This window comes from Calliphora vicina, chromosome 2 (assembly GCF_958450345.1).
Source record: "Calliphora vicina chromosome 2, idCalVici1.1, whole genome shotgun sequence".
NCBI classification, from domain to species: Eukaryota; Metazoa; Arthropoda; class Insecta; order Diptera; family Calliphoridae; genus Calliphora; species Calliphora vicina.
Genome location: NC_088781.1, coordinates 77707091 through 77731154, shown reverse-complemented (window position 1 = coordinate 77731154; position 24064 = coordinate 77707091). Strand labels below are relative to the sequence as shown.

At 31.7% G+C, this 24064-nt stretch overlaps 2 protein-coding genes across 2 annotated transcripts; one reads left to right on the top strand and one right to left on the bottom strand.

Moving 5' to 3' along the window:
• Positions 1–6838: 6838 nt before the first annotated feature.
• Positions 6839–7795, bottom strand: LOC135950580 (uncharacterized). Its single transcript, XM_065500115.1, has one exon. It carries the CDS (start codon positions 7793–7795, stop codon positions 6839–6841), a length of 957 nt encoding a protein of 318 aa, XP_065356187.1.
• A 13525-nt stretch (positions 7796–21320) lies between these two features.
• On the top strand, positions 21321–22988 carry LOC135950579 (uncharacterized). Its single transcript, XM_065500114.1, has 2 exons — positions 21321–21786; positions 22447–22988. The coding sequence occupies exons 1-2, from the start codon at positions 21321–21323 to the stop codon at positions 22986–22988; spliced, it is 1008 nt and encodes a 335-aa protein (XP_065356186.1).
• The last annotated feature ends 1076 nt before the right edge of the window (positions 22989–24064 follow it).

The following is a 24064-nucleotide window of genomic DNA, read 5'->3' as shown; positions in this document are numbered from 1 at the left end:
TCTTTAATAATTGTATTTATCACTTTGAATTTGTTTTAATATTTATTCCGGCATTTATCTGCACTTGTTAACACACCACTTTAATTATTGCTGCTTTGTTGTTGGTTGTTTAATAGGAACATGTAGAAATTGGAACATTTGTGTGCGTAAGAAGAGTGTGACTTATAGTTTTATGTACTATTGCGCATGTTTAACTTCTTCTATTTCGTTGAATTCTTAACAGTGATGGTACTTTGTAATGGAGATGGTATTTTATTAATCTGTGATGGACTAATCTATTAATCTGTGATGGACTAATCTTTATGTAATATTTACATTTAATATTGCATGTGTTGTTGTTTTTATTTATTATACATATGTATACCGCTTTGCTTACAACGTTTTTTCCTCTTTTTGTTTTTCTTTGAATTTTAACACTTTTGTTAAATAGCTAATAAAGTAATCGCACAAAATTTAATTTTAGCACTGTACATACCCTTTTAATTTTCCTTTGAAGTTGTTTGTCCTCTGGCTACGACTGGAGCTTAAGACGCAATCCTTACAAGCATGGGGCTTTCTTAAATGTATTTTCCTTATAGATTCTGCTTCTGAAACGTTGGAAAGATATTGATGTACTTCTCTGCGCACGGTAAGGGCCTTTTCTGTTTTCGACTTCAACAGAATTTTTGGTAGTTGTTTTTGCCTTTGTTGTTGCGTGGAACTACAAATAAGTGGACAAGTTCACCTAGTTTTTTTTTCCAGCCCTAGTTCCTCTAGGACTTTTCGAAGGACCATATGTTGGGGCGAGGTGACTCCTCTTCCCGTGAGGTTTGTTGGTGTTGAAATAAAAAACACTTAAGAATTTTGACTGAATTCAAATGCTTGAGTTTATTGTTCAAGCTACAAACATCAATTTAATACTAACTTAAAAAGAAAAAATAAAGAACCGTATGGGCTAATAATACAAAAAAAATGTTTCGTTAAAAAAAAGAATATAACAAAATTTAGACTTCTTGTCTTATGTACAAAAAAAATAATACAACAGAGATGGCAAAGCTATGGTACTATAAAACTAAAAACAAAAAATAATATATATATATGATTTGTTGAACTCGATTCAACAAATTTATTATTTTCAAAATTCTTTTCTTAAGCCTAAAATTCTTAAACACTACTTTTGAGTGATTCCTAAATCTACTCAATATCTTATTTTCTATTGGTTCTTAGATTCTACTCAATGTAACAATTTGCATTGTTTACATTCTACACATTGGTGTATTGACTCATGCCTGTCTGTTTTTTTGAATGTGCTTGGAACAAAGCTATTGTCAAATATGCTGACTGTTCAATAAATGTTTTGAGTGATTAAACCCTTTGTTCAATACACAATTCTATTTTAACGCCAAACAGTTGATCTAATTCTTGATCAGCAGCGCTAATCAATTTCCCAACAAGCAAAATGGGACCACACACACAACACGCATGTTCAAGTGTTGCACCATGAACATTTGTATTTCAAGTACTTCATGTGCACACTACAACATCTTACAAAGAGGATATCTTCAAAATAAAAGATATTGGGTATATATTAACAAATAAATACGTTTATATAGTTATTATTTAATACTATTTAAATAGTTATTGTATTAAACAACTATTACCATTAATTTTACAATAAGTTTTTATTTGTAAATCCTTTACCAGTAATTTTCTATTTACAAAATGGTTATAACACGTTCAATGAACGAACAAGATACGCAACAAAACAACAATACAAATAATTCAGACTTTCAAGATGCACAATCAACACCATTTTCTAATAACAACTCAAATACAAACACACAAATTAACAATCCAGTACAAGTTTCTATAAAATTACCACAATTTTGGATTTCTTGTCCTGAAACTTGGTTCATACAAACAGAACTAACATTTACCTTTAATGGCATCATAGATGATACAACTAAATATCAACTTGTTGTTATTTCTCTATCTGAAGATGTTCTAAATAAATTAGTAGATGTTATTCACAATCCACCTTTAGAATATTGTTACGAAATTGTACTTGAATTCAAATATAACGATTTTAACGGCTGATTTAAAAGTAGCATAATGCTTTCAAGTAACAGTGCTGTAAAACTGTAACATATCTATGGGCATTGTTAAATAAAAGCTTTCAGTTGATTTGATTGTAAGTTGGTAACACTGTATTCGAGTTCGAATAATCAGTTAAAGAACATTGTAGAAAGTACACCACAGATGGCGTATGATCTAGAATATTCGAACTTTGACAGTTAAAGAGCTTTCTAGATGGTAATGCAGTGTTGTAAATAGTGGCAGAGGTTGCAGTTGAGTTGATCAGAGACGCTTTTCGAAGAAACATCATCTAAGTGCCTTAAAGTGTGTTGTGTTTTTCAAGTAAATTCGTGTACATTATAAATTGTGTCTGTAATTCTGAGAATTTATAAACGTGTATAAAAACCATTGAGTGGCTATTTAATTCTGTTGTTGTTGTACATTTTAAAGAAATAAAGAGTTGTTACAATTTTCAAACTACTAAACGGCTTTTATTTGCAATCAAAAGTATCCGGCTTATTTAAAGGAAATAAACCAGCGTTTTGAAAAGGTTAAAACGTAACAATTGGTGTCAGAAGTGGGATTGCAAATTAATAAGCATGAAGTTTGAGGAACTAAAAGTTGAACAACTCAAGAAAGAACTGAGTAAGTTGGAGTTACCAACAGCAGGTAATAAGGCGGAATTGCAGAAGAGGCTGATAGACGAATTCAAGCGGCGTGATATTGACATCGGTGCTTACGAATTCGAGTATAAGGAAGAAATGGAAGTTTCTACACGTTCAGCAACAAGCAGCATGGATTTAAGCACAATGTTTGCGGCTATGATGGAAAAGATGGAGGGAATGCAAATGAAACTTCAAGAAACTTCTAAAGTAAACAACGAGAACCTGGAAGCGAAAATGAACGAAAATTCGAAACAGCTTGCGGAGGTTAAAACTGAACTTCTAGCTGAAGTCAAAGAAGAATTTCAAGAAACTTCTAGAGTCAACAATGAAAAATTATTAGCTGAAGTTCAAGTCAACAACGAGAAACTCCTAGCGAGTCACAGACGAGAAAATTCAGGAAATGTCTGAAGCTTTTAACAGCAGAGTGGATGGTATTGACCAGAAGGTGTCAGATTTAGAAAATGGTGTTGATCAAAAACTGCATGACCTAGAAACAAAGGTTAATAATCTTCAATGCCAAGATGGACCGGTACGAATTATTCCAGAATCATCTAGCAGAATAAAGGCCCCTAGTTTTGATGGCAGCACACCATTTAATGTTTTCAAGTTCCAGTTCGATACAGTTGCCATTAGAAACATGTGGAACAATGAAGATAAAGCTATAGAATTGATATTGGCCTTGAAAGGGAACGCAGCAATAGTTCTTGAAAGCGTACCAGTAAGTAACAGAAATAGCTATGATGACATAAAGGATGCTCTACAACGTAAGTATGGTGGAGAACACATGAAAGAAATATACCGAATGGAATTGCGTGGTAGAGTACAAAAACCTAATGAGACGCTACAAGACTTTGTGGCGGAAATCGACCGTTTGCTACAGCTTATTTATCCTGGGGAGAACCATCCGATTTTGGAGCATTTGAAGATAGAGGCATTTGTGAATGGTATTCGCGATCCAGAGATAAAATATGCGGTGTGTGCCACACCAAAGTCATCATTCTTTGAAACCGTCTTATTCGCGCTGGTACAAGAAACAGCAAAGATAATTTCAAAACCCCAGGTGTGTAATGTGCGGAAAATCGAGGTTGTCGCTGAAAATGATAGAAGTATGGTCAACGAATTAAAGGAATTAACAGATGCAGTTTTAGAGGCATTAAGTAAGAGACAAACTAAAGCCAAAGTTAAATGTTATAACTGTGGAAAAATGGGTCACATTCAGCGAAACTGCAGAGCACCAATAAAGCGAATCAGATATGTTTCAGCATCAAGAAATAACCAGCTGGCGAATCATCAAGCATTACAGGAGCCACCTTTAAAGCGAGCTTGCACAGAGGGACAGGATCTGACACCCACACCTGATGGCCCTACCATCTCCATATCAGTACTGCAGCAGGAAAATAACAATCTTACTGCTAGTGGGTACATCAACGGTCGGAAGCACATCCTTACTATGGACACGGGAGCGCCGCAGTCTATCATCAGAACAGATTTAGTAAAGAAATCGATGGAACCAATTTGCAATGTAAGTCTACGCACCGCTACTGGAGAGCCTGCCACTGTCCATGGTAAAGTTAATGTGAAACTAACTATTGGTGGTATTAGCGTAAATCATGTCTTTGTTGTTGCCGATATTGTGGACGAAGTAATCATTGGTGCAGACTTCATGATTAATCACAGCATTACTTTGGATATGGGACAAAAAGTCATGAATTGGTGAAATGTTAAAATACCCCTTGACGTCGGATATGAGAGCAAGTCTCAAGTAAGAAAGTTAGTTTTCGTTGAGCACAAAAGGTTGCCACCGCAACCTTTGGTGTGGGCCCGTGAGAAAGTGGAAGATTGTATAGACAATGGTTTGTTGGTGTTGGAACCAGCGGATGTGAGAAGTGGCCATGTAACAATGGAGGCCCTCGTTGAACAGTGCAACGTCTGAATGGTTCATGTTGGAGAGATAGGTCTGTCCCGCAGAGAAAAGATCATCAGGCCGGGTTCCAAGATGGGTGAAGGTGCTTCAGCAGAAAAAGAAATGCATGAACTCGTTCGGAGCCGAATTAAAATGATAAATGACCAAATGAAAACCAGATATAGCTCACAAAGTAATAAGGGTTTGTCATCCAAATTAAGGAATCACTGCAAAGGACCACATAGTGCAGTTAAGAAATTGGACGACATGGTTTATAGAATACGGGAATGTGGAAGACTGATATCGGGAATTAAGGTCGTACATCTAGAACGACTAGCTGCATATGGGAGAAGTGAATCTATGACTATTCGGGACGAACAGGCTTAAGCGGGGGGCAGTGTTACGAAATTGTACTTGAATTCAAATATAACGATTTTAACGGCTGATTTAAAAGTAGCATAATGCTTTCAAGTAACAGTGCTGTAAAACTGTAACATATCTGTGGGCATTGTTAAATAAAAGCTTTCAGTTGATTTGATTGTAAGTTGGCAACACTGTATTCGAGTTCGAATAATCAGTTAAAGAACATTGTAGAAAGTACACCACAGATGGCATATGATCTAGAATATTCGAACTTTGACAGTTAAAGAGCTTTCTAGATGGTAATGCAGTGTTATAAATAGTGGCAGAGGTTGCAGTTGAGTTGATCAGAGACGCTTTTCGAAGAAACATTATCTAAGTGCCTTAAAGTGTGTTGTGTTTTTCAAGTAAATGCGTGTACATTATAAATTGTGTCTGTAATTCTGAGAATTTATAAACGTGTATAAAAAACATTGAGTGGCTATTTAATTCTGTTGTTGTTGTACATTTTAAAGAAATAAAGAGTTGTTACAATTTTCAAACTACTAAACGGCTTTTATTTGCAATCAAAAGTATCCGGTTTATTTAAAGGAAATAAACCAGCGTTTTGAAAAGGTTAAAACGTAACAATATAAATATCCACATTATACTTGAGCGATTTTCTATGAGTGAGGATCTTCGTTTTGAAAAACTTCTCAACAAATCAGAAATTGAAGATAGAAAACCATCTGAGTTTTTCCATGATTTAAAGAAACTTGCTATAAATAATTCTATGATAAATAATGAACTCTGAATAAAATTGTGTATCCGAAAGCTTCCATCTACTATTCAGATGCATCTAACAGCATCGACTTTAACATATTTTAGTGACAAATTAATCTTAGCTGACAAAATGTATGAATTGTCAAATAAACCCCAAATATCTTCCATTTGTTTACCTAATCCTACCTTACCTTCAGATCTTTTAGAAAATTTAATCAAAGTTACTTCAAGTTTAGCAGAAAATATGGAGAAATTATTTCTTAAGTATTGGAAATAAAAAATCGTCCATAAAACAAAATTAATCCTCACCAAAGAAATTAAAAAAGCCGTAATTTTTGTTGGTATCATCAGAAATTTGGCATTAAAGCTTCAAAATGCATTTCCCCTTGCGATTTCATTTCGCAATACCAAACATTTACACTAAATTATCCCAATGCAGCGACGATTAAAAGAACCATCATGTCGCTTATTTATTTTTGATTATAAAAATAATTTAAAAATTTTAATTGATACAGGTACAGCAGTGTCAGTAATCCCTGCATCTAAATATTATAAATTCAAAAATAATTTAGATATAGTATTGTCTGCAGCTAATGGTTCTTGGAGAAGACAGGAGCTTTTTCCTGTCCACAATGCTATTTAAAATGACAACGAAAAATGTACTTATGTCAGATGCAAAATCAAACACTTTATTTGTTAATTAGTTCTTGAAAATTCACTTTATTTATTTTAATTCAATGATTTGTTTGGACTGTATATTAGTTTACACTTTGATATATGTTAGCCGACTGACTTTTGGGAAAAAATTGTATCAATATGTTTCAATATTAAAACGCAGAAAAATAACTGATTGTCAAAACTACATATGAATTTACTAAATACTTGTTGTTTGTCGCAATCAATAATTACAACAACCACATAGAGAAAGATTACATTATAGCAAACAATGTATAGTGTATTAATACAATGATTTGTTGGTAGCACAAAATATGCGTTTTGACAAACAACTAGTTCCCTGTAGGAAATTTTCAATATAACGACAAATTCTTAACATCCTGCCCCCTCTTGAAAGTTAAGCTTTCAAAATAAATTACTACTGTTCAAGTGGTAGTTTACATAATTTTGTAATTGCTCTTTTAAATACGCCCTCATTTGATTTAACGGTTGCAACACGTACAAAACCATCGTCACCAGGATTGACTGCAATAACTCTTGCGAGTGGCCATCTAAGTGGAGGAATGTTGCCGTCCTTCAACAATACCAAATCATTAACTTGGATGTTAGGTGATGTTACGGTCCATTTTGTTTTTTGTTGCAAGCAATTTAAATATTCTTTGCGCCAACGCTCCCAAAATTGTTGTTGGATCCATTGAATTAATTTGTAGCTCTTCAATGAAGCGGGATTAATTGTGCACAAATTTGGTTCAGGCAATGCGGCCAAAGGACGACCAATTAAGAAATGTGCTGGAGTTAAGGGTCGTAAATCATTTGGATCACTCGAGAGGGGCGTCAGGGGTCGACTGTTCAATATAGCTTCAGTTTGGCAAATTACTGTATTCAGTTCATCATAGGTTAATATATACTTTCCAATGGCACGTCGGAGATAATGCTTAGCTTGTTTTACCCCACTTTCCCACAAACCGCCAAAGTGGGGTGATCGGGGTGGAATAAATGCCCAAGTAATGCCTTCTTGCTGACAAGCTTCTCGTAGAGCTGAACTGTGCTCCTCAGACAAAAAGTCTTGTAACATGACCTTTAATTCCTTGTTAGCCCCAATAAAATTTGTTGCGTTGTCTGAATAAATCGTTGAACATCTACCTCTTCTTGAAATGAATCTTCTTAGGGCGGCAATAAATGCATTTGTTGTCAGATCTGGTACCAATTCCATGTGAATGGCCTTTGTTGAAAAGCATATAAATAACGAAATATATCCCTTAATAGGCGCCCGGTCACGAACTTTTTGAGTTAAGTAGAATGGTCCACAATAATCAACACCACTGACTTGGAACGGAAATGCCGCTTGTACCCGATCTGCTGGTAGTGCTGCCATAATTTGCTGTTGTATTTTTGGACGATATCTGAAGCACAAAATGCATGAATGTATGATTTGCTTTATAACCCTTCTGGCATTTATTATCCAAAACTGCTCTCTTAATATATTATGAAGTGAGAGCACTCCTGCATGAAAATATTTTCTATGGTAGTGTATAATTAAAGTTTTTACAAATGGATGATTGTTAGGCAATAATACTGGATGTTTTGCAGAAAAATAAAGCGAAGAATTTTTCAATCTTCCTCCTACGCGAATAAGGCCGTCCTTTAAAAATGGTGACAATTGAATAATCTTATGATTCTTAATTAGCTTTCCATCTCTAAGCTGTTTAAACTCATCGGCAAACTGTGATCTTTGTACAATTCCACAACAGGTTAGCAAAGCATCGGTCATTTCTTCTACAGTTATTGATGCAGAAAAATTTTTCGAAGTTTTGCAAACATTAATAAAACGTTTAACATATACCATCATACGCAATAATTTTTCATAAGAGGTTATAAATTTATGGGCTTTTAGAATGTCTTCATACATTACGCCTGTGCTACAATATTTTGCAATTAAAGATGTTTGTTTAAGTTCTACACATTCATCTATATATGCTGGTGGTTGTTGTGGCCATTTAGATTCAATTTCCCTTAAAAACGGTGGGCCCTTAAACCAGAATTCATTCTGGTTAAACCTTTAACTCTAGTACCTCTGGAAAGTAAGTCGGCTGGATTTTGTTCTGAGGCTACGTGTTTCCATTCAACTTCTTTAGAAAGTTGTTGAATTTTAGTTATTCTATTAGCCACTAATATTGGACGTACATGTGACTCGCTAATGCAATAGTTGAGTCTGACCAACAGAAGATTTTACATGGTTGCTGAGGAAAACAATTCCTAATCGAGTCCAAAAGTTTTACACACAATAGAGCTGCACATAGTTCTAGTCTGGGGAGTGAAATTTCCTTTACCGGTGCGACTCTAGATTTGGCGCAGGCTAATGATGATACAAACCATTTTCACATTTGGTGACTACATAAATGCATGCTCCATAAGCTTTTTTGCTGGCATCTGCAAATGCATGAATATTAGTAAATGAATTAAAAGGCACAAACCTGGGAATTTTAATTTTGTTTAAGCATTTAAGTTGACTTCGGATTCGATCCCATTCAGCAAAAACATCTTGTGGAACACTTTCGTCCCAATGAAGCGTTAGCTTCCATAGACTCTGCAACAAAATTTTGGCTTTCACAATGATTGGATTAATCAGTCCCAAGGGGTCAAAGAAAGCTGCAGTGTGAGCGAGTATAGATCTTTTTGTAGTTTTTGAGTTGTTCTCTTGTGGTGTGTAGCAAAAACTAAAGAAGTCTTCCTTCGGCGACCATTTCAGCCCTAGAGTTTTAATATAATTCATGTTGTCAAGGTTTACAATTTCTTCTCTGTCATCATCAGCAACACCGGATAATATTTTTTCAGAATTAGATGCAAATTTTCGCAGAGGGAAACCACCATGCTTTAACAGATTTATCACTTGACGTTTGATTTCGATAACTTCGTTTTCACTTTTCCCACCCGTCATTAAGTTATCTACGTAAAAATCATTGAGGGTTACCTTGGCACCGATAGGAAATATTTCGGACATTTCACGAGCTAGATGCTGCAAACATTTAACTGCTAAGTAAGGTGCGCTGCTTGTCACGTATGTTGAAGTTTTTAGTTTATAAGCAATAAGTGGTGACGATGATTTTGTTCGCCATAAAATACATTGCCATTGAGTATCTTCATTATGTACTAGCACCTGCCTGTACATTTTTGCTATGTCTGCTACAAGTACGTATTTGTGATGTCTAAACCGATTCAACATTGAAAAAATATCATCTTGTAACATTGGCCCCACACATAGGATGTCATTAAGAGATTTTCCGTTTGTTGTACAGCAGGAAGCATCAAACACTACCCTTAAGCGTGTGGTTGACCTATCGGGTTTAATAACACAATGGTGCGGAATAAAGTAGCTTACTTCTTTAAATGAACTGGCCTTTTGCATATGATTCAAATTCGAATATTCATTCAGAAATTATGTGTATTCGTTATAAATATTGTTGTCACGTGAAAATTTAGATTCAAAATATGAAAATCTTATACGAGCTGTATTAAAAGACTCACCTAGTACCGACGGATCCAATTTGAAAGGCAAACGTACAACAAATTTGTTTGTTTGTGGACATCTTTTTGTAGTCTCATAGAAGTATTTTTCACACTGCATTTCCTCAGAAGACAATTTGTCTTTGGTTGTGACTGGAAAATCATGTATTAACCAAAATTTGTCCAGTAGACTTTCTAATAATGGTTCATTTGATATTGTTATAAACGACTTATAGTTTGATTTGTTCATATCACAATTTATTTTAAAATTATCAGCTGGCACCATTTGTAAACAAGACTTATTTTTATTTTGTAACGTCATATTAGTGAGAGACAACGTACCTGATGTTGTTGAACAAATGTCAACTATTGTGCTTTGCGGCGAATTTGAAGTTGTACTCATTGATGCACTCTGTACATTATTTGACTTTAACAATGGAGCTTTTAAATGTGTTGGCGAGACGGGTGAGGATGTGTTAATATGAGTAACAGCTGAGTAATGTGGCGAATTAGGTGGTATTGTAATAAGAGCTTTTTTATTTGCTGTGACAGGCAATGTAGATGAAACATTAGATGTAGACAATTGCGGCGAATTAAAAGCAACAGCTGATCCTGTAACAACCCATCCTAATTTAGTGTTAATAAAGTTTGGTTGATTATCTATTTTTATTCTTCCAACCATTAGTAAATCCCAAAAGAAATCAGCGCCGATAAGAAGATCTACTGGACCTGGACAATTGAATTGTTTGTCAGCCAATTTTATATTTGATGGAATTTGCCAATTTGAAATATCAATATGCTGTTGTGGATGACTTGTTGATATACAAGGGATGACGACGACATCGATTGGTGCAACAAAATTGGTGGTTGTAGATTTTACCGTAATGGAACATACATAGTTTGCGGACATGGAATTATTACCAAGACCAGTAATTTCCATATTAACTTTTTTAGCTGAAGGTTTAAAAAATTGTGCGATTCGTTTGGTTATAAAATTTAATTGCGAGCATGAAACTAATAAAGCACGTGCCACTATATACATGCCTTTTTCATTATATACTTCCACCAAAGCTGTTGCTAAAATTACTTGGCTTTTCTCTTTTACAACCTGTAGTGTTATGTTTTGTGCAGTTTCCATAGGACGATTTAGATTATTTTCAGACGGTGTTGAGCTAGTCTGCTGATGAGTAGATGCTAAATTATCAATACTTGAGGGGGTTGATTCTGCTCTGTGTAGCAGTGAATGATGCAAAGCATTACAATATCGGCAGCGATTTGATGAAGGACAAGATGTGGTGGTCGTTTTATGCGGTTTTTTTATGCGGATTCAAATTTATGCGATTTTTAAATTAAATTTTTTTTAGAATTTTAAAAGATTTTGAAATTTTAGATTTTTTTTAAAGCTTTTTTTACCATTTTTAAATTACACCAAGTTTCCATAACTGATACAATGGTTATAATTTGTTTTTCAAATTCAAATTCTTAATATGGATTCAGATACGGAAAGAGCATTAAAGATTCATCGCGGACTGACTGATCTGTGTTCCGGATATCAAGAGTTGCATAAGCAACTTAAAAATTCAGAATTGCAAAGTTTAATGACAAATTATTTAGCAAGAAAAGAAGCAATTGAAGCTCCTAAAAATTCTTTGATTTCCTCCCCTATTCACTAGATTAATTCTAGTGATGAAAATGATATTTTACCATATGATGACAATATGATTATATCATATAGTGATGAAAGTGACGTTAAACCAATTCCAAACCGATGCAGACAACTATTCAGTGATTCAGATTAATCATACATATTTACAGAATTTCCTTAAAAATGTGTTAGCTCATTTTTTGGATCATTTTCACCTTTTCTGTAATTAATGAATTAATTTTATATTTTTGTTTATTTTTAACGTATTTTGTTTTTATTGTTTAAGTAAATTAAATAAATATATTTTTGTTGATTTTTTTTATGCAATTTTGTTCTGATTTTTTAATTAAAATCTGAATTTATGCGGGTTTTCAGAATTTTGGAACGAATCAATAGTTTTTATATGAAGCTAGAGTATCGTTTTATGCGATTTTTTTTGGAACGCATCTATCGCATAAAACGAGACCTGAGTGTATACCCTTCACCAAATTAATCTTCAAAATAAAAAATTTAAATATTTTTAGGTGAACAAACATTTTTTTCAGTTTTTTTAATTTTTTGGAAAAAAAATATTCGAATTGATTTTTTAAATTTTTTCATTTTATAAATTTGTTTTTGATAAAGTCAAACTATGCTATTAAACAGTTAAATATGCTCTAAAAACGAAAAAATATGACATAAATATGCTCTTAAAACAAATATATGCAAAAATATGAATTTAAGGGTAAAACATGCAAAAATATGCACTAACAAATCGATTCCAAAATTCTTAAATAGTTCTGAAACGTGTAAATATCTTATCCATGTGCTCATTAGACTCACCAGAAAAAACATGCATTTGCATATTTAGGTTTCCCTGGTGATGAGTTACAAATTATACACGTAGATTGTTGATTTGATGCAATTAGAGGAGAAGATAATCGATTTTTTTGAACGAATGTGCGGCTTGATTGGAATTTGCTTGAATGTGACGAGTTGCTGTTGATAATATTTAAGGCCTTACAGCGCCTTTCCAGGAAGTTTGAAAGATTCTCCCACGTTGGGAGTTTGAGTGTAGTTGTTGATGTTCCGACTAAATTTGTTGACGATTCATCCTCCCATTTTGCTTGTGTGTCGGTATCCAATTTTGATACAACCATATGTAAAATTATACCGTCTGCAATTTGGGATTTATTTGCAATATATTCTAATGCTCGTAGGTCAGCTGTAATACTATCAATAAAATCACGAAGTGCCGATACACTAGGTTGTTTTATGTGTTGAATTTCAAAAATGTATTGCAAGTGCGATTGAAATATTTCAAATTTGTTCTCATACCTTGAGATGAGAATATTTAATGCCTTTTCATAATTTTCTTCAGTAACTTCTAGAGATTGTATGAGTTTCGAAGCTGAATCTGTTAAACAGGATCGTAAGTACTGAAGTTTCGAGATGGCGAAATGTCGGTATTATTATGTACAAGGACACAAAACATATTATAGAAATCCAGCCACTCTGTCCTATTTCCGTTGAATTTCGTTAACTGCAAAGTAGGTAAATGAATTTTGTGGGATTGTACTGCAGTTTGATTCACGCGAGTGCTGGAAAGGAGCGTCTCCGACTGGTTGAAACTTGATCGCAAGTTTGCCATGCGCTCCAACAACAGCGACTTTACTGAAAAATATGCGTCTTCAAATGTGGTGCGGTGATTTTGTTCAAACTGCGATACATCCAACACTTCTAATTGCATTTGAATTTTTTCGAAAGAGTCGCAAACGCGTTCCACCATAGTTAACTTTACCTCCAGTTGATGAAAATTCATTAAATCAAATTGGGAAGGATTGCGTTTATCAGATAACATTCGCGATAGTATTTGATTACGTTGCAATTCTTTTAGTCGTATACTACCCGTACTATTGACTGGAGGAGTTTGCACCTCCAGTATAGATATATCGTCTTGGGACATTTGTCTTTATCCGGTTCGAAGGACCTTGGAGAAGACAGGCGCTTTTTCCTGTCCACAATGCTATTTAAAATGACAACGAAAAATGTACTTATGTCAGATGCAAAATCAAACACTTTATTTGTTAATTAGTTCTTGAAAATTCACTTTATTTATTTTAATTCAATGATTTGTTTGGACTGTATATTAGTTTACACTTTGATATAAGTTAGACGACTGACTTTTGGGAAACATTTTATCAATATGTTTCAATATTAAAACGCTGAAAAATAACTGTTTTGTCAGAACTACATATGAATTTACTAAATACTTGTTGTTTGTCGCAATCAATAATTACAACAACCACATAGAGAAAGATTACATTATAGCAAACAATGTATAGTGTATTAATACAATGATTTGTTGGTAGCACAAAATATGCGTTTTGACAAACAACTAGTTCCCTGTAGGAAATTTTCAATATAACGACAAATTCTTAACAGTTCTATTATTAATACATATGGAACAAAATCATTGACACTTGATTTAGGTCTTAATCGAACTTTCGAATTTATTTTTATTTTAGCTGATATTTCTCACCCAATTTTAGGGGCTGATTTTTTTTGAAAAATTCGGTATTATCATCGATATGAAGAATAAACTTATTAAAGATTCAAATACAAATATTTCTGTTATTGCTTCATTAGGAATTTCACAAATACATTCACTTAAAATTTTATCGATTAATGATAAATATTCGAAACTTTTAGCAGAATTTCCTTCAATAACTGCTGAACCAAACTACTGTAAACCTATTAATACAGTTCACAGAATTGAAATAAAAGGAAAACCTTCGTTCTCAAAGCCTCGAAGATTAGATCCTTTGAAATTAAAAATAGCAAAATCTGAATTCAAATTTTTGGTAGACTCTGGTATTTGTAGACCATCTCATTCTTATATATCATCTCCCCTTCATCTTGTTCCAAAAAAGGAACTTAACGATTGGAGACCATGTGGAGATTACCGTAGATTGAACTGCATTACAATACCAGATAGATATCCTTTACCTCATATTCAGGATCTTACAACAGATTTTAGAGGTAAGAAATTTTTTTAAAAAATTGATTTGATCATCAAATTCCCATGGCTGAGGATGATATTCATAAAACAACCATTACACCTTTTGGGATGTTTGAATTCACTCGAATGCCTTTCGGTCTTAGAAACAGTGTACAAACCTTCCAAAGATTTATTAATGAAGTTTTCTTTGATATAGATTTCGTTTTCACTTATATCGACGATGTATTAATTGCAAGCGAAAATGAAGAACAGCGCTTAAAATATCTCAAAGAAGTTTACCAACGACTTGACGAATATGGTCTTAATATCAAATCATCAAAGTGTATTTTTGGAGTATCTAGTTTAGAATTTTTAGATTATCAGGTTTCGGCTGAAGGTATCAAACCTTCAACTGAAAGAATTAATGCAATCCTTTCCTATCAGAAACCTAACTCGATAACAAAACTACAAAAATTTATTGGAATGATAAATTATTATCATTGATACGTACCCATGGTTGCTAAGTTTCTTTCACCACTTTACTAGATAATTACAAAAGCCTTTAAGGCAAACAGCAAGGAACTTGTATGAAATATTGATAAAGCTTGTGATACACTAAAAGTTAAATTCTCTGAGAAAACTTTACTAACTCATTTTGATAAAAAAGCTTACCTTACTTTAGCAGTAGATGCTTCAAACCATAGCTATTAATTTTGGATTACGATTAGTAATCAATTAGATTATTTTTTAAAAATAATTTAATTGATTATATAATTCTCTTCAGAACAATTTCTGATTACTAATTGATTATGATTACAAATAATCAAAAAATAATCAAGATTACTTGCGATTACTAGAAAATAATCAAAAGTAATCAAAAAATAATCCGACTATTTTCAAAGATTACTTTTGATTATTTTAGATTATTTTCAAAAATTTGCATTTACTACATGAAAAAATTCTAAACAAATAAAACTAAATTAGATGTTTTTTCATAAAAAAATATACGTATATTAAATTTAATAACACTATGCGACAAATAGTAGGGTCAGTGATTGGCGGGGGTTCTGTCCACCGGGAAATATTAGATCGGTAAAAAAAAGTTATACGTGTCCCGGCGTTTCGTTGAAATTAGTATGTATCGTATAGGAAAAATTTTTTTTTTGTATTTTTCATGTATTTTGACTAAATGTCCGAATACCGCAAAGTTATGTTAAAAATCGCAGTACCAAATTTTATGATGATCGGCCCATAATTGGTCGTAGCCTCCATATAAGAACCACTTCCAGAAAACACATTAACCTACACAAATATCCAAAAAAAAATATGTACTGCACCAAAATGTTACACCGACAGTTACTTATATACTACAAGCTTTTTAAATATCGATCCATAATTCCATAACTCCCATATATGGTCCACTCTTGATAATAGCGTTGTTTAAATGAAATTCTACAAAATTAGCCCTCAAATCCTTAGAAATCACGTTCCACTTGCGATAATAACTAGAATACTCATAAAATTATTGTTAAAATGAAATTCGATTAAAATGCATAGACTCCACGTAAAAATATTTTCTGAGAATCGAATCACAATTGGTCATAACTCTCATATAAGTCCCACAATCCAAAAATACATTAACGCATATAAACATTAATATCGATAAAAATTACACAGAAATTAGTTTCAAGTAGACAGAAATCATACTGCTTGATTTTGTGACTATGGGTTCATAATTATATATAAGGCTCATATCAGGAAAATTCATTAAACGCGATTATATATTCAAATTTTGTGATATAACACATTTCCATATGCATAATTTTGAACTTTGTCTAAATATATTTGTATACACTTTTTATACAATGTTTCTTTACTTGAGGTTAATAAAGAAAAATTTTGAGCCTAACGTGTAATGTTAACAATAATTGGTTAAAATTACGCGATTGGCTCAAATGGTAAGAATCTGTATTTATTTCAATCATAAATTGCTGAATTAGATACAATTTTTGGCGAGCCTATGAAGGGCCAAATTTATTTTAAAAAATATCAGCTATTTTTGCTATAAAATTCTGAATATAAACAAAACAACTTGCTAACAGAGGAGATAGAGGAAATGTATTTATCTTATACAAAAATGATCCTCATAAAATATAACTCTGACAATTCGAATTCTTTCGATAGGACAGGTGTATGTGTCTTGCTCTTGATCCCGGTTCGAGTCCGGATGTTGGCGACCCGTTCTTTGTTTATTTTTTCACATTGTAAATGCAAATTTTTTAAAATAAAATGATATAAATGCAAAATTTTTGGAAAATAATCTAAAATAATCCTTGAAAATAGTCGGATTATTTTTTGATTACTTTTGGAGCTGTTTTACAACAACGTAAAACAATATAGTTAAACCTCTTGCCTATTTTTCTAAAAAATTAACTCCAACAGAGTGCAAATATTCAACATTTGACAGAGAACTTTTAGCTATATATTCATCCGTAAAACATTTTAGACATTTTTTGGAAGGAAGAGAATTTTCAATTTTAACTGATCATAAACCTCTCACATATGTTTTAGATTCTAAAGTTGAAAGATTTCCACGACAAACTCGGCATTTAGAATACATAGCTCAATTTACTTCTAATATATGTTATATAAATGGAAAAGAAAATATTGTAGCAGATACACTTTCAAGACCACCTGAAATTTTCGCTTTTTCTAATCAAAATATTAATCTTGAGCTACTGTATAAAGAACAACAAGATGATGTGGAATTAAAAAATCTTATAAATGATAAAAAGACAAAAAATAATTTAAAAGAAGTTAATATTCCATCACTTAACTTTAAAATATGGTGTGACATTTTAGATAAAACTAATCGTCCCTTTGTTCCACTCTCTTTAAGAAAACCCGTTTTTCATAATTTACATTCTATGTCACATCCAGGAATACGTGCCACTCGTAAACTAATACAAAGTAAATATTTTTGGCCATCAATGCGAAAAGATATAAATTTAATGGCTTCTAATTGCATTGATTGTCAAAAATCAAAAATTCAACGGCATACTAAATCTGATATTGAGAAAATAACTATTCCACAAGTAAGGTTCGAACACATACACATGGACTTCGTTGGACCTTTTCCGGTTTCAAATGGAAATAAATATATTTTGACAATTATTGAACGATTCACTAGGTGGCCCGAAGCATATCCAATTAAAGATATTTTTGCTCAAACAATAGTAAAAACTTTTTTTTTTTACAATTATATTCCTCGTTTTGGCGTTCTACTTCAAATTAATGTTGATCAAGGAACACAATTTACATCGAAATTATTTAGTGATTTAACAAAACTTTTAGGAACCCATAAAATTCATACATCTTGTTATCACCCACAAGCGAATGGTATGGTTGAACGCTTTCATCGACAATTAAAAACTGCTCTTAAATCTATTTTATTGGGAATTCGATCAAGTATAAAGGAAGAACTCAAATGTTGTCCTTCTGAATTAGTTTACGGTCAAACGTTGAGACTTCCTGGTGATTTAGTAGTTAAAAATAATAGTTCCGCAACTTTTGATGAACTACTTTTAAGATTAAGAAACCATTTTAATACAGTACAAAGTGAAGTTATTCATCATAACAATAACGCTCATTATTTTATACCTAAAGATTTATTGAATTGTGAATATGTTTTTGTTAAAATACTTAGACCAAAGGGTTTAGAATGCCCTTATGAAGGACCTTTTGAAGTTGTTCAAAGAAATCGAAATACTTTTAAAATACAATGTGGTAATGTTACTAAAACTCATTCGATTGATCTGCTTAAACCAGCACATATTGAAAAATCAACACAACTATCAAATACATCTCAAAAACCAAATACAACTTTTCATATACATTAATAATTTAAATTACATTTCTTTTACTGGTGAGGGAGTAATGTAGTGTTCTACTACATACTTATGTACCTTTTATGTACTTGTGTTATTTAATGTATATTACAATTTTCAAAATCTAGTTTCATGTTTTTATGTTTTCAAACTTGTCTTCAAAAACATTATAAATAAAATTTTTATTTAAAGAAGTTTATATTATTAAATTTAAATAAATAATTAAATAAAACAACTTCAACCTGTAAATAAATTTGCCTTGTGGACATATAAACATACCTTTTATTTTCGTTGTCCATATTATATAAAAAATACTTTTTAATACATTTTTTAAACTTTTTCTTACAGTTTGGCTATTTTTCAAATGTGAAATGTTACCAGCGTTGCCAGAAAAATTTTTAAAAACAGAGTTGCATTAGCAAAAACTCATTGTTTGTAACTAGTTTATCTCAAAAGCTAGTTACAAACCTGTTTTTGTTTTGTATGGATAAACAAGTTTCTCAAACTAGTTTATCACCATAAACAACTTATAACTTATATATGGCGCATGGCGCGCCATAAACATGTTACATTACATTATTAAAACGATCCAATTTCTTCGTTTGGGTTCCGATTTCCAAAAAATTACATATAAAGAGTACTATAAAAAAACTCGTCGTAGCTACCAATTATCTCTTATAGCTTAGGAGATATTAGTTTTAAAATTAAATTTTAAAAATTTTACCCACCATACTCCAGTTTTTTATCGGGACTAAATATTTCCCGATTTTCTCCATTTTTATTTTATTGGACTAACAATAAATGTATTTGTTAAACAGAAAAAGAATTGTTAAAAAATCATGACCGACTTCAATGTTATATGCATTTTAATTTAAAAAATTTAAAATACTAATTCCGTAAAATTCTGTATGTTCACAAACTACATATGTATACACACAAATGTCAACGAATGGTGTGAATGTTTTTAGTTTCTTTCATATAGCAATCAGAAAAACAAATGAGTTTACGCATAGCACATGGCGTAATGATTATAAGTTGTATGCGTTACGGCAACAAATACAACAATACAAAAACAAATAACTTTTATAGTGTCAAAAACAACTGACATAATGTATACAAACTACAGCAAAAAAAAATTTTGACAAGATTGAAGTTGTAAACAAACTCGAGCAAAAAAATAATCAGCTGTTTGATTAATGTCACCTTGTATATCATTACACCATGGCATAGCATATTTTTGTTATTGTCGATTAAAAGCAATGCAATAGCAATGAATTTATGAATGGGCAGTAAACGTGAATGTTTTCAATGCGTTCTCTGTTGCGTATGTATTTATAAATACAGATAACACAAACAATTAACGTGAAGAAAATATCAAAAATAAATAAAATTTGCAGAAAAACATTAACAAAACATCATACAAAAATATTTTTAATACTGTCGTGTAAACATGAAATATATTTATCAAAATGATTTCTTGACAAACTGGATGATTTTAATAATATTCTAAATTTGAAAAGTATTAATACTCAGTATTGCCGTCTATAAAAGCCTTATGCATTAAACACATTAAAGACAACAGGCTACACGACTACACGAACACAAATTCAGCTGGTTACAGTTGTAGTCGTGTGGCAGCTACTGAATTATTTTAAAGGCGACAGCTACAAAGTAAACAGCTGATTTATAATTCAGTGGTGCCACTTTAATAAAAAATAACCGTACAAAATTCCAAAGTAATTAAGATTGAAACAATTATTTTGAGTAAAAATATATATATGGTTATAATTAATTATGTTCCTGTTATTAATTTATTTCAATATGGTTATCAGAAACTTCTCTTAATTAAGTAAAAAAAAATATATTTTTTTAAGCACTAATTTGATCTACATTTTATTATTATATTAGCAACACTATTTCTGTTTTGTAGTTGACAAAAATTGAAATTAGCCTAATTCGGCTACATCGGCATGAGAAGTCGTGTGGCCGTGTAGCTGTGCTGTCGTCAAAATAATCGTCTTCATATAAACGTGTGCATTTTATTTTTGACAGCTTGAAGTTGGTAGCCTGCTGTCTTGAATGTGTTTAATGCATTAATAAACATTTCTAAAAAATTCAACTTTAATTTTTTTATTATTCGACAAAAGGCTTTTATGTTATACAATACAATAAATATTAATTTTTTTTTATATAAATTTCATATGCAAATTGCCCAAAAAAATTTCTTACTTAAATTATGGCTAATAATTCTTAAGAAAATAACCATAAATTTTCCAGATATCATATCTGCATTCCGCCACAACCTAATATACACATTAATATACCAAACTAAAGGTAAAATAGTCAACTATCAAAAAAATGCCGCCTGTGTCAAAAGTTAGAGTTTTGGCCGCTATTTTTAAATTTGCCACACTGTGCGGCATCAAGTGATAGTGTATATAGGAGCATATTCATAAATTATCACAAACTGATAACTCTTTTAAGTACCTATTTGCCGCACACGAACTTAAAATGTAGCTACACTCGAACATGTGTGGTTAAAGTGTGTACCGATCGAACAGTTTTTGAGAAATATAAAAATAAAAGATATTTTTACTTAAAATATATCCATAGTTACTTGAATATGAGTTTTTGTATTTGTGGGATATACGCAGGTATAATCAAAAAAAATTAAAAAAAATTTTAAAGGCAGTTTCAAAACTCTATTTTGTAATGTACTTTCCTAAAAAATACTTGTTTTATATTTTATTTATACAATCACTGTTTCTTAGTTTTAATATAAAATATTGAAAAAATAGAAAAATAAAAAAATAAACAGTTTTTTATGAAAGCAATATTATAAATCAGGTGTGGGGTAATAATTATAAAAAAAACGAAATAAGCAATGGATCTACGGCCAAATCGACAAAAAATTGTGGATGCTTTAATTGCATCGGGAATACAATTTCCTGAATCAGCAACAATGAGCCAGTTAAGAAGTTTATATGATTCCCTAAATATGAATGAAACCCGTAATAATGAGCCAATTCCATGTGATGTAATGATTGCTTCTCCTGAAACTCTTGATTTAACTTCCGATTCCAGTATTGCTGTATTAACATCTGAAAATTCAATTACGACTTCCGCAGCTGTTTATACATCTTCCGTTACAACTTCCGTTACAACTTCCGCTTCTTTCACCACTGTTACAAATTCCGCAAGACCATCTGATATAACTTCCGCTTCTTTTACTTATGCAAATCCCATTATAATTTCTGCAAGAATGCCTGATACAATATTTGGTGCAGCTTCTCCTTCAGCCGTTGCATTAACTGATGCTACATCAATTGTAAACAATGGATTACCAAGGTGTACTTCTGTTTATTCAAATTTATCGAGAACAGTCCCTCCTGTTACTAATACTACTGCATCATCTTAAGAATTAGAGCTTGAAAATCAAATTAAGATTTTAAAAATGCGATGTGAGATGATAAATCTACAAAAACAGCTTATGCATTAAACACATTCAAGACAGCAGGCTACCAACTTCAATCTGTCAAAAATAAAATGCACACGTTTATATGGAGACGATTATTTTAACGACAGCACAGCTACACGGCCACACGACTACTCATGCCGATGTAGCCGAATTAGGCTAATTTCTATTTTTGTCAACTACAAAACAGAAATAGTGTTGCTAATATAATAAAAAAATTTAAATCAAATTAGTGCTTAAAAAAATATATTTTTTTACTTCATTACAAGTACATAATTGATTATAACCATATATATATTTTTACTCAAAATAATTGTTTCAATCTTAATTACTTTGGAATTTTGTACGGTTATTTTTTATTAAAGTGGCACCACTGAATTATAAATCAGCTGTTTAATTGTAGCTGTCGTCTTTAAAATAATTCAGTAGCTGACACACGACTACAACTGTAACCAGCAGAATTTGTGTTCGTGTAGTCGTGTAGCCTGTTGTCTTGAATGTGTTTAATGCATTAACGATTTGGAACATAACACAGTTAGTAATATGCACAGGATTAATTACGATGAATTAGACAAAATGGTTCCGAAATTCGATGGTGATATTGTGAAATGGTTTAGAAAACTTGAGGAATATACCTATAATTATAATGATGAAGAAAGACTATTATGTCTTAAGTGGTTATTGCAAGGAACAGCTAGAGAATTTATGGAGAACTCAAATAACTGGACATATGGTGATTTAAAAGTGTCTCTGTTCAAAATATTTAGAAGGGATATTACTCGTGAGGATGTATATCGCAAATTACGTACACGCACTTTGAAACCTTCTGAATCCTGCATTAGTTACACCATTTCCATGCAAACCATCGCATCACTAGCTGAAATTGAAGGCCAGGAACTTGTTGACATTATTATTGATGGTATGAAAGACAATTCTAACAACATTTCCTTATTGTATGGTTGTATTTATAAAAATTGTCCTAACCGTCAACCTGTTTCAGCATCTATTTTTCCAAAAACGATCGTCAATACTAATGATGTAGTTGATCCAATGAAAGTGTTGTGGCATATAACATAAATAAATTAATTTGGTGTTACCCATTTTCTAAGTCGTTTAGCTTCTACAATTCCTTTGTAAGGAATTTTAGTAAGCTGACAATTATCAACATCCATTATAATATAACGATCATTAGATAATACCTTTTCTACAATTAAAGGCCCGCGATATTTCTCGATAAATTTTTTATTTTTACCACCAGTATTATCAGTATTCATGACTACAACATAATCTCCTACTGAATATTGTTTAGCAGGTACATGACGTTTGTAAAAATAGTTCTCGTTGTGTTTCTGAGATCGTTCAATTTCATCTAATGCTCTTAATCGCCACACCACTTTCATTTTGTTGTTGTTTTTGATTGAGGTCAATCAAATTGTCAGATTGGCCGAACTGTAATGTACTTTCCTAAAAAATACTTGTTTTATATTTTATTTATACAATCACTGTTTCTTAGTTTTAATATAAAATATTGAAAAAATAGAAAAATAAAAAAAATAAACAGTTTTTTATGAAAGCAATATTATAATTTTCAAATTTTTAAAAATTTTGTTAAACAAATTTCAGAATTTTTTAATCATCACATTGAGATTTATTTGGAACATAATAGGGAATAAAAATATGAAAAAGTATGACAATACCTCCTATAGTTCTTCCGTACCTGTGATTTAAATTTTGCGATTTTCGAGAAAAACTAATTTTTTGGCCATATTTTGGCGAATGAGCCGAATTTCCTTACTGTTATGATTTTTAAGTAAAAGCTATTCAGAATATTATAGTACATGTAACTTTAAATATAGTCTGAAAGTTTTACTAAAATTTAAATCGCAGGTACGGAAAAACTATAGGAGGTATTGACATCATTTTTTATTCCCTATTATGTTGACAATAAATCCCAATGTGATGATTAATAAATACTGAAATTTGTAAAAATAATTTTTTAAAAATATGAAAATGGAGTTTTGAAACTGCCGATAAAAAAAATAATTTTTTTGGTCATACCTGCGAATAGGTTAACGGTATCCTACGAAGACAAAAACTCATATACAAGTAAATATGGATATATTTTAAGTAAAAATAAGCTTTTATTTTAATAT

Coding starts and splice junctions, on each gene's coding strand:
- LOC135950580 (XM_065500115.1), bottom strand. CDS start 7,795: ATGGCAGCACTACCAGCAGATCGGGTACAAGCGGCATTTCCGTTCCAA.
- LOC135950579 (XM_065500114.1), top strand. CDS start 21,321: ATGGATCTACGGCCAAATCGACAAAAAATTGTGGATGCTTTAATTGCA. Junction 21,787..22,446: donor AAACAATGGATTACCAAGGT/GTACTTCTGTTT, acceptor AACATAACACAG/TTAGTAATATGCACAGGATT.